General features: G+C 46.2%; 1 protein-coding gene across 15 annotated transcripts in view; it reads left to right on the plus strand.

Annotated features, from left to right (window-relative positions):
• PDE4DIP (phosphodiesterase 4D interacting protein) overlaps positions 1-12500 on the plus strand; it is a 1465918-nt gene that overhangs the window by 1001690 nt on the left and 451728 nt on the right. For all 15 annotated transcript variants that reach the window (XM_069641322.1, XM_069641325.1, XM_069641324.1 and 12 more), the window contains one exon: positions 6620-6757. In XM_069641322.1, coding sequence (XP_069497423.1) covers positions 6620-6757 — 138 coding nt within the window. The remainder of the gene's footprint in view (positions 1-6619; positions 6758-12500) is intronic.

Below are 12500 nucleotides of genomic sequence, written 5' to 3' on the forward strand. Positions count from 1 at the left end.
TACCTTCTGACATCCGGGCCCAGGTACCTGCTCACCTTTCCACCCACCCGTGTACTGCCTCCTGGCAAACCCTTGCACTGGGGCCTGTATTTGTAACCATACAGCCCCCCCCATCCTTTTTCTCTCTGCACTTACCAAACTCACCCTGGCTATTGCCTCAAACCTAGCACTTGCCACTTGCGGGCTGCACTACTACTGTTTGTTATATTTATTAATGTATTATTTATCTGTATTTCTTTTCTCTGTACTTTCCACTTCTCCCCCTTCCATGCACTTTTCCCCTTTTTCCCTCTTCCATGCACTTGCGCCTTCTCAATGTCACTGGGCCTAGTAAGATCGTTGTTTTTGTTCTCCCTTGTTACCCTCCCTTGCCTTGTTGTGCTCTGAAACACCTGTGTAGGTCACCCGATATAAATAAACTATCCATCAATCAATCTGCTTTACCTCTTAGGATTAGTCTTTAATTCACGTAGAGTTCATCTAGCTGCTCTCTCTGCATACACCACCTCTTAAGGTAAAGTGTCATGGTGGAAGGTTCCAGTGATGAAATCCTTCCCTGAGGGGGTTAAAGAAGTGTACCCTCCAATTTTAAATCCAACTCCCGGATAGGAATTGAGTGTTGTCCTTACTAAACTCATGGGTCCCCCTTGTGAGCCAATGCATAAAACCAGTCTTAAGCACTTCACTTACAAGAATGCTTTTCTCGTGGCCATTACATCCATACGGAGGGTCAGTGAGCTACAAGCTCTCTCAGTTCAAGACCCTTTTATTATCATTCACAAGGACAGCGTAGTGTTACGCACGCATCCATGCTTCTCTCCTAAATGTATCTCAAAGTTCCAGGTCATTCAATCTATTGAACTTCCAGCTTTCTTTCAAAACGCAACAAATTCAGCAGAGAGATACCTCTGTGCATGTTAGACAGAGCTGTGATGTACTACTTAAACAAAACAAAACCACTCAGGAAAACAGATTAGTTGTTTGTTTCCATAGCCCCAGGAAGAGAATGAGTTCCTGTTCTCTAAGTCTGCAATTTCAAATTGGATTATCAAATGCATCCAGATATGTTATTCTCTTTCAAAGACAACTTTACCAGGGCACACTCCACTCGAGGCACGCGGGCTACTCTAGCTTTCATTACAAATGTACCGTTATAATCCATTTGCAAGGCAGATACTTGGAGTTCAAGTTACACCTTCACACATCATTACTGCTTAGATGCACATTCTAAAGGTGACTCACACATGGGTGAAGCAGTGTTAAGACATCTTTTTGCTGCTGTACCTTCAAACAACCCACCACCTTCTCCAGGAACTGCTTGCTAGTCTATGCAAAGTATGTGATTCTAAGCAGATTCACAAGCCTCAGAAGGCACACATTATTTACCGTAATCAAATTTCGAATGGATTGTGTCCTCCCATGTATTCCTCCTCTTTGACATCTCCAATATCCAGCTTCAGCTGCTTTGGAATTTTCTTTTCGGCAAAGGGCGCCGTGCGTCGATGTGGTTGACTCAATGTCCCGCTAGGGCATCTGTTTCGAGGATGATGTAATTGATTGTTATATATAGAACATGCAGCGCCCGTTGGCTTCAGTTCTGTTTTTCTGAGTAAACTTTCACTTGGTGAACTACATGGCGCTTCATATATTTATTCCATAATTGTCAATAATGTCTTCTTCTTTGGCTCCGACAACCATAAAGACCGGTTTTTAATAAATGCCAAGACTGCGACGCAAAAAGTATGTTGGCGGACCTACATCGGGTGTGCTTGTGGTGTCTCAGTATGGAGCACAAGACCTCGACCTGTCAGAATTGTCAGTCGATGACCGGAAAAGCTCTGAAGGATCATAAAGTGAAATAGGCAGTAGGTAGACTCCCCATAAAATCCCCCTCAACTACCCTGTCGAAAAAACATTCTTCTGACGAAGTGAGAGATGACTGTCCTCGACAGAAGACTAAAAGGTCCAGAAGACATAGATGCAAAAGACACGTTTAGTGATGACTCCATCAGCATCTGACTCGAAGCCATCGACACCTTTACCAGTAATTCAAAAATCCTTTACACCATTGCCTAGGAAGGAGATTTTTTTACATCACTCAAATCCATTTATGAAAACAATGAGCCTTCAGGTGAGAATCAGCCACCTTTTGGATTGCAATATTGAACTCTATTGATAGCTTTATATCAGAGGAATCTAGGTTGCAGGACCTGCGTGAAAATGTACAAACAGCCAGTGGGGTGGACACCTCACCAGAATTGGATTTTGGCAAGCCAGAACCAGATGATCACGCAGATGCATCTTACTGACAATTATTGACCAGGGTCACTGATTTTATGGAATGGAGCAGGCCTGTCCCCCATTCAGTAGGATGACCTAACAGATATCCTGGACAAAGGTCCTCAAAGGGATCCAATTCTACCTTTTCATATCGCTCTACAAAAGAGAGTAAGTGCAAACTGGGAAGCACAAGAATCAAGTCTGGCAGTCAATAGAAATGTGACAAAATATAGGCCGTCAAGTAGTGACCCCGGCTACTTGTCTAATCATCCTACCCCAGAAAGCCTGGTGGTGCAAGCAGCAACTGCTACCTCCAAGCAAGCTGCCTATCCGACCATTTCACCAGTTTGGAATGATCCGTGTATAGACGCCTGGTCAAGGAAAGTCTCTTCTGCCAGGAGCATGGATCTCAAATCAGCTAACTCTACATGTGCACTTGAAAAATTCACCTACATCCATGGTGTCTGAACATATTCCCGAAGGGGAAAAAAGAGATGGTTTCTTGGCCATTGTAAAAGATGGCAAAGAGGCCATGTTAGAGTCTCTACAGTCGGGTTTGGATTCTGCTGACAGTATCAGCAGAGCCATGGCATCAAGTACCGTGATGCGCAGTTTTGCATGGTTAAGGAGGTCTGGATTTACACCGGAATGCAGTCTAGACTCCTTAATATGCCTTTTGGCAGCAAAGCTGACGAAAGCCTTGAGAAGCTGCAGACCTGGAATGTGACAGCTAAGTCTCTAGGTGCCGCAATTAGGCAGCCTCAGCCCTTTCACCCCAGTGGACCATCTTGGAGGGGTAGATCCTTTTGCTACTACTCCTCAGTTGGAAGAGGAATGGTTGGTCAAAGAGGCCAAAGAAGGTTCCTTCGTGGTGGACAAGTGAGAGGTGCAAAGCCCACCCAAGCAGCAGCATCTTTACCATCAGCCACTGCTTCAGCTGCCTCAAAACCTCTCTGAGGTCTTGACTCATGTCACCCCGGTGGGAGGCAGACTGTCTCAGCATCTGAAATAATGTCAGGGTATTGCTTCAGATGCCTGGGCATTAGAGACCATGGGCCAAGGCTATTGCGTCCTCTTCATTCAGAGACCTCAGAATCATCCATTGTTAAAGATTCCAGATCCTTTCCTTGTACAGGAACTTTTGAGCCTGCTAGAGAAAGGTGCTATAGAGCAGTACCTGTAACGGAGAGGAACAAAGGATGGTATTCCCCATATTTCTTGATCCACAAGAAGCACGGAGGACTGAGACCCATCTTGGACTTGAGATACTTGAACAAGTTCCTCACGAAGGACAAGTTCAAGATGGACACACTTTCTCAGATCCTTCAGGCCCTCCAGCTCCAAGACTGGATGGTGTCATTGGACCTTCAGGATGCTTCTTTTCATGTGCCATTCCATTTAAAGTACAGAAAGTACCTGAGGTTCGCGGTTGATGGTTCTCATTATCAGTTTCGAGTTCTGCCATTCGGGCTGACCTCCGCCTCAAGGGTTTTCACGAAACTGATGGCGTTGGTGGCTGCGAGTCTCGGGAGGGGGGAGATTCATGTCTACCCCTACTTGGATGATTGGCTGATCAGGGTGTGTCCCAATCAAGTGGGGTGGGAGTCCACGCCAACGATCTGACAATCAGCGGTCGTTGGTCTCCGTAGAGTCCAAACTACACATTAATCTTTTGGAGATGAGAGCAATCAGACTTGCACTGAAGACTTTTCTGCCCTCTATGCGGGGAAAAAATGCGCTGAAAATGACGGACAACACAGTGGCCATGTACTACCACTACAAGAGAGGTGGTGTAGGGTCACTACCACTGTGCAGAGCAGCAATGCAGCTCTGATTTTGGGCAATACAAGAAGGAATCTCTCTATCAGCAGTTCACCTAGCCAGAGAGGAGAACACAGTGGTGGACACGCTGAGCAGGCACTATCTCCCACGAGTGGGAACTAGCTCAGGAAGTCCCTCAAGAGATCTTCACCCTTTGGGAAACCCCTCAAGTGGATATGTTTGCGACCAGTGTCAACAGGAAGTGCGAATTGCACTGCTCCAGGGAATTTCCCCCAAGAGGAGCTCTAGGAGACTTGTTCGTAGTTGACCGGGAGTTTCCCCTCCTGTATGCGTTTCCTCCAGTCCCCATCATTCCTCAAGTGATCAGGAGGTTGAGCAAGATTGGGAAATCCATGATCCTAATTGCCCCGGTTTGGGCCAGGAAGACGTGGTACCTGGACCTTCTGGACAAGTCCGTCTGCCCTCCCATATGTCTTCCACAAAGAGAGGACCTTCTCTCGCAAGAGGAAGGTTGGGTTCTCCATCCAGAGGTCAAGACACTCGGCCTTCACCATGGTTTCTGAGGAGCTGAGGTACAGGGATTGGGACCTCCTGGATGACATAATGGAGATTTTGCTTTCGGCTAGAAGGCCAGCAACTAAGTCTTTGTACCACTGCCACTGGAATATATTCTGCAGCTGTTCCAGGGATAAGAATGTGGACCCTTTTCTATGCAAAACAACAGAGGCGTTCATCTTTTCTGCTGCATTCGGCCAATCTGGGGCTCCAGGTTGGAACCATTAAAGGTCATTTAGCAGCGCTTTCCATCTTCAAGCGTTCATCTGAGGAAATGTCATATTTTAAAATTACTTTGGTGATACAATTTCTAAATGGACTCACTAGTGTGTTACCTCCATCTCCTGTTCATGTTCGGGTATGGGACCTTAATCTTGTTTTAAAGTTTCTAATGTGTGCACCATTTGAACCACTCCATTCATGTCCCTTAAGAATACTAACATTCAAAACCATCTTGTTAGCGTTAACATCAGCCCGTAGGGTGAGTGAGTTGCAGGTACTATCCTCTAAACCACCTTTTACGGTCTTTCATAAGGACATGGTCGTCCTTAAGGTCAAACCTTCTTTCCTACCTAAGATTATATTCGATTTTCAATTGGGACAAAATATAGTAGTACCTACTTTTTACCCTCCACCTCTTCCTGCCAAGGAAGAGGAGAGGCTACACAGACATGACCCATAAAGGGCTCTGAGTTTCTACATTTCAAGGATGTCAATGTTTTGTTTACATGACCAACTGTTTATAGGATAAACAGGTCCTAGACTGGGACAGGCTGTAACTAAACAAACCTTGTCCAGATGGATTATTTTAGCTATTACTGAATGCAATAGGCTGGCCGGGAATGATCCCCCAGAAGGTTTGAGAGCACATTCCACTAGGTGTATGGCTACTACTTCTGCTCTGCAAAGAGTTGTTCAAATAAACACATTTGTGAGGCAGCCACTTGGTCTACCATTCACACTTTAACAAAGCATTACTGCCTTGATTCCACCTTAAGTCAGGATGGAAGCTTTGGGAAACCAGTCCTTCATTCGGCTCACAACAACCCTTGATGACAAAATTCTTACTGCCTCCGCCAAAACGAATACTGCTTCGGCAGTCTATCAAAGATGAGGAATATGTGGGGGGATCCAATCCATTAGAAGAGCAAGTTAATTTACACTGCTAACGTTCTTTCGAGATATTCCTCCCATGTATACATCATCGCCCCTCCCAGCGTACCCTGCAGTAGAATTTTCCATTTTATTGCAGTTTACGCTCCTTCACAGTCTAGTATGGTCTAAACCACATGAATGCTGGTAGTTCTACTGTAAGAATGACACGAAAAAATAGAACTGAAGCCAACAGGCGCTGCGCATTCTATATATACCTCCGATGACAGCCTAGAGACGGGGGCCCTCTAGGGACATTGAGTCGACTGTATCGATGCACAGCGCCCTCTGACGGAAATAGAATTTGCGAAGCAGCAGAAGCTGGATATTGGAGAAATCAAAGATGAGGAATACGTCGGAGGAACAACCAGTCGAAAACGTTCTTCTGATGCTTGCATCTGCTTAGATTCGCATGCGCCCACCCTTCCTACTTTCTTGGAGTTGAAGGCACATGGACAACTTACCCCTACACTTCCCTATACTCGCGCCTACACTTCATGCTCCCTCATGTCGGAAACAAAACTATCTGAGGGACCTCGATGCGTGAAGGACCATGGGTACAGTACACGTCACACTAGGGGTAGTATTACAAATGCGCACAGTCGATGTCCTTTTTCGAACTTCGAAAACAAGTCATGCAATACTCTCAGATGTTGGCCTATGCAAAGCATGTGAATCTAACCAGATGCAAGCATCAGAAATATAATTACGGTAAGTAATGTATGCCGCAACTTTTGGATGCAAGTTAAGTCTTGTTTGCTAGTACATTTAGCGTCTCTAACCTTTTCTGTTCTTTGAAACACACACGGTTTACAGTGCATCATCTTCTGTGATCTGATTTCTCTTGCAGAGGGCTGTGGATGAAAAGTATTGTGCAGTGGAAGAAAGAGAGAGTAAGCTGCGACAGGTGCAGCTTGCCATTAGAGAAAAGGAACACGACCTGGAGAGGTTGCGCAGTGTTCTCTCCAGCAATGAGGGGACCATCAATGTATGTTACTTTACTCAGTAGTACCCTTTGTTTGTATCTTTGTTATGTGCATGGACATCTAGCCATACGCTATGGTTCTTGAAAGCCAAAATTACCCAATACATTGCTTCGGAAAAAAAAGCACTGTATGAAACCAAATAGCATGTACATGTTCATTATATAAAGAATGTAAATACTATTTTATGACATATTTGATAAAATGTTATATATTTAGAATATATTGCATAGAATGTTATACTATATTTTATTTATATTTATAAATGTATTTAAAGTATTTATGAAAGCAGAATGGCACCTGTCGCCAGCCTTTTCTCCCTTTAGAGAGAAAGAATCACTATCGAGGCCAAACACTCCTTTTAAAGTAAGGAGACATGTTAGGTATTTATGATAAATCTTCCTGACCTGTGTCAACCCCAGAACCTTTTGTTTGGACTTGGGGATTATTTATCCGTATCCCCAGGTGAGTCTGAATCTTTTTTCCCCCCTCTCACCTAGCCTTTTACTCTTTTTATGGGTGACCTTTTTTTGTCTCTCCAAAGTCTATGGTTGGATTGTTCCTGTTAATTTATCTTTAATGTATTTGGGCGAACTACTGTTCCCAAGGGGTAAAGAGGGATTTCCACCCCCCTTTACATTTTATATAGTGAGCCAGCACACCCTACCTTATGTAGTGACTTTTTAGTCTTATTGCATGGATGCAGTTAATTCAGCCGCGGTAACAGATAGAATGGCCACCATTCTGGTAGAATGATAGGTTCTTTCCTTTTCACCATTTCTAAGTATCCTTGTTGTTTCTGAGGTCTTCCCCTGCCATTCTAGGCAGGAACGACCTCAGTGGAAGTTTTGTCTTCGTCAGGGTTCCTTTGTATTACCTGCCCAGGCTCCAGGGTGTCTGAGAAGGCATGAATCCACAGTGGAGTCCAAAACTTTGAAGCCCTTTGCCTTAAACCTTGCCTGAAAGGAAACCAGTCTCAATGGAGAGGGGGACTGGCTGTCCCGATTAGACAGCCAGACTGCCCCTTTCGAGTGGATTGTGTCCTCCAACGTATTCCTCATCTTAGATGTATTCCATCCAGCTTTGCTGCTCTTTGGAAATTTTTTCGGCAGAGGGCGCTGTGCGTCGATGTCATCGAGTCGATAGTCCCTCGAGGGCCTCTGTCAAGGGTGACGTCATCGGGTGTATAAGTAGCACGCGTGGCGCCCGTTGGCCTCAGTTCTGTTTTTCCGCAGTACGTTGCTTCGGACATTCGGCACGCCTCGAGTTCTTTCAGGAAATATAATATACGAGAAGAAATAATGTCCTCGTCATCGATGCCCACCACGACCCCGAGATCGGATTTTAAGAAATGCAAGTTGTGCGGCTCAAAAATGTCGATCACGGACCCGCACCGCGAGTGTTTGTGGTGTCTCGGGGAAGGCCACGACATGGAGGCCTGTTCGAAGTGTCAGGCGATGACAGGAAAGACGTTGCGAGAAAGGAGAAGAAAGCTACAGGTAGGTCAGAAGGATCGAAAAGCCTCTAGCGGAGACCCCATGGGGAAAAATCTCCTCTACGCGAAAGGCATAGATCCAGATCTCGAAGCGATTCTCGTCGTCTTCGTCGAAAAAGTCGAAGAAACGACGCCATAGATCTCCCTCCACCAGCCGTTAGGAGCTGCTGTTAGGCAACCTCAGCCTTTTCGTGCGCAAGGGCAATCATGGAGGGGACGATCCTATCGTTCTTGTACCTCATACGGGAAGACGAGAGGAATGGCCAGTCAAAGGGGCCAAAGAAAAGCCACTCGTGGTGGACAAGGAAAACGTGCTAAGCCAGCTCCAGCTGCAGCCTCTTTGCCATCAGCGGCTGCAACATCTTCCACAAAACCACTTTGAGGACTTGCACCACAAAACACCTGTAGGAGGCAGGCTGTCGCAGCATCTGCAAGAATGGCAAGCCATTACTTCAGATGTTTGGGCTCTAGAAATAATAGCCCATGGCTATTGCCTTCCTTTTCTAAAGCAACCTCAAAGCAATCCACCAGGGAGACACCCGTTGAAGTTTTCAAATCGCTCCTACAGCAGGAAGTTCTAACCCTGCTGGAGAAAGGTGCCATAGAACCAGTACCTGCAGCAGAGAGGAACAAGGGTTGGTACTCCCCGTATTTTTTGATCCCCAAAAAGGACGGAGGACTGAGACCCATCTTGGACTTAAGAAGCTTGAACAAGTTCCTCAGGAAGGACAAGTTCAAGATGGTTACTCTTTCTCAGATCCTTCAGCCCCTTCACCTCCAGGACTGGTTGGTGTCATTGGACCTCCAGGATGCTTATTGTCATGTGCCGATTCATCTCAAGCACAGAAAATACCTGAGGTTCGTTGTTGGCGACTCACACTATCAGTTTCGAGTCCTGCCATTCGGGTTGACCTCCACCCTGAAGGTCTTCACCAAGTAATCGTAGTGGTGGCAGCGCACCTCAGGAGAGGGGGGATTCATGTCTACCCCTACCTGGACGACTGGCTGATCAGAGCGTGCTCTGCCGAGCAAGCTTTGGATTATCTGAAAGTCACCTGCCACTTCCTCCACAAACTGGGCTCCTCCCTCAACTTAAGTCTCAAATGACACCTTCCCAACAGCTTCAGTACATAGGAGCTGCATTAGATACATCCTTGTGAAAGAGCTCACCTCCCAAGACGAGGGCTCAAGACATTCTTCAGATGGTTTCAAAATTCCAAAATGCCCAAAATCTCCAGGCTTACGACTTTCTACGGTTGCTCGGCCTCATGGCATCCTGCATTTTTCTGGTGCCAGAGGCACTCTTGAGGATGAGATCCCTTCAATGAGCCCTAAAGACTCAGTGGTCCCAGTTCTTGGGTCAAATGACGGATCTTCTTCAGATTCCGAGCAAGGTCAGACAAGACCTTCTATGGTGGACCTGTGCAGAGAACATCTTAAAGGGAGAACCCTTTTGGCAACCATGGCCGGAGGTCACAGCAGTGACGGACGCCTCACTCCTGAGGTGGGGAGCACATGCCAACGATTTGACAATAAACGGTCGCTGGTCTCCATCGGAGTCCAAACTACATATCAACCTTTTGGAGCTGAGGGCAATCAGACTAGCGCTGAAGGCCTTCCTGCCATCTGTCAGGAGAAAGAATGTCCTGATAATGACGGACAACACAGTGGCCATGCACTACCTAAACAAGAGGTGTGGGGTCACTACCCCTGTGCAGAGAGGCAATGCAGCTCTGGTATTGGGCGATTCAAGAGGGAATCTCTTTAACGGCAATTCATCTAGCCGGGGAAGAGAATATGACGGCAGCTGCTCTGAGCAGGCAGAGCACGGTGTCCCACGAATGGTAATTGGCTCAGGAAGTCATTCAAGAGATCTTCGCCCTTTGGGGAACCCCTCAGGTAGACCTATTCGCAACCAGCACCAACCGAAAATGCGAAAGGTATTGCTCAAGGGAATTTCACCCGAGAGGAGCCCTTGGGGTCGCGTTTGTGGTGGAGTGGAATTTCCCACTATTGTATGCGTTCCCTCCGATTCCCGTCATTCCTCAGGTCATCAGGAGGCTGAGATGCTTCGGGAACCGCATGATCATAATTGCCCCGGATGGGGCCAGGAGAACGTGCTATCCGGACCTTCTAGATATGTCCATCTGTCCTCCAGTACATCTTCCTCAGAGAGAGAACCTTCTCTCTCAAATGGAAGGTCAGGTTCTCCACCCAGAGGTCAGAACACTCAACCTTCATGCTTGGTATCTGAAAGGCTGAGATACAGGGATTGGAACCTTCCAGATGATGTTATGGAGGTGTTGCTTTCGGCAAGAAGGCCAGCAACAAAGTCTCTGTACCGTTGCCGTTGGAGAAAGTTTTGCAACTGGTGCAGGGAAAAGAATGTCGATCCTTTTCTATGTTCTATTCCGGAAGTACTATCTTTCCTTCTGACCCTAGCACATAGAGGTCTGAATATCGGAACAACAAAAGGTTACCTTGCGGCGCTTTCCATCTTCAAGCGCTCATCGGAAGAATGCTCCTACTTCAAAATTCCTTTGATAACACAATTCATAAAAGCTCTCACTAATGTGTTTCCTCCTCACCCATTTCAAGTACCGATTTGGGATCTAAATTTGGTATTACAATTCTTAATGTGTGCCCCTTTTGAGCCTATGCACACGTGTCCATTAAGATTATTAACATGGAAAACAGCATTTTTAGTTGCCCTAACATCAGCAAGAAGAGTGAGCGAATTGCAGGCACTATCTTCTGGGCCACCCTATACTGTGTTCCATAGGGACCAGGTTGTGTTGAGGGTTAAACAATCATTTTTACCGAAGGTAATATCTGATTTTCATTTAAATTAGAAAATTGTTTTACCCTCATTCTATCCTCCAGAAAGACTACACAGACTGGACCCAAAAATAGCTTTAAGCTTTTACATCTCTAGGCTTTCTAGACTAAGAGTGGACAACCAGTTGTTTATAGGCTACACTGGAAGAAAGCTGGGTCATTCAGTAACAAAACAAACAATTTCGCGCTGGATCGTGCTTTGCATTTCAGAATGCTACAGACTAGCACAAAAAGACCCACCTGAAGGGTTCAGAGCTCATTCCACCAGAGGCATCGCCTCTTCCACAACCCTTCAAAGAGGTGTCCCTATAAGGTCCATTTGCAAAGCAGCAACTTGGTCTTCGCTTCACACCTTCTCAAAATTCTATAACCTGGATGCTTCACAGTCTAGGGAGCTAACTTTTGGAAAAGCAGTGCTTTACTCTGCCATCTAAGGGCATTTAAAAAATAAAAAATATTTGACCCCTCCTCCAGAGGAACTATGCAAAATACTGCTTTGGGAGCCTATCTAACCTATCTAAGATGAGGAATACGTTGGAGGACACAATCCACTCGAAAAACATGTTACTTCTTACCTGGTAACGTTCTTTCGATTGGATGTTCCTCCAACGTATTCCTCATCGCCCTCCCAACCTACCCCTCTGTAGATTTTTTCCAGGTTATTGCCATCTCAAATCTCACAAGGCTGATACCTGTCTGCCGGCACAATCTACACAGTACAAGATCACAGATACAAAAGAGGGGAAAAACAGAACTGAGGCCAACGGGCGCCACGCATGCTACTTATACACCCGATGACATCACCCTCGACGGAGGCCCTCGAGGGACTATCGACTCGACGACATCGACGCAGTAACTTCTTCAGGGAGAGAGCAAAGGTTGTGCTGTAGTCCCTAATAGCTTCTGACAAATCGACCACTGGAGCTGAAACACAAGAGAAAGATGAAGAAAAGACATCTGTAACCGTTTTCCAGCGACCAGAGAGCCTGCTGTGTAACCGTAGCCTGATGCAACCTTTCTTTCCAATAGAACTGGGGGTCCCGGAAATGACGACTGCTACCCAGAGACTGGTGATATCCACTTGTATCAAGAAGACATGCATTTTGAGCCATCTCACGACATGCTGAGACCTTGCTGGGCTGCAAACCGCCAATACCCTCGGACCTTGAGCCTGAGTGCAGTACATGGTCTTCCGAAGTCTGAATCCGTTCAAAACTTTGTTGGACTCCTGCTGGATCTCCAGAGACACGATTCGTATCTCTGAAGTCCCCTCACCAGTGTGCAGGACCAAGAGAGTGAAGGGAATCCGACCAGCGATTCTTTCTTCATCTGGCTCCTTTTTAAAAGGCACCAAATCCAGAGAGCTGCAAGAAACGGTGAATAAACCTTTACCGGAAGCCTCCTGGCGACTGCTG

This window comes from Ambystoma mexicanum, chromosome 1q, assembly GCF_040938575.1.
Source record: "Ambystoma mexicanum isolate Mex_15411 chromosome 1q, UKY_AmexF1_1, whole genome shotgun sequence".
NCBI lineage: Eukaryota > Metazoa > Chordata > Amphibia > Caudata > Ambystomatidae > Ambystoma > Ambystoma mexicanum.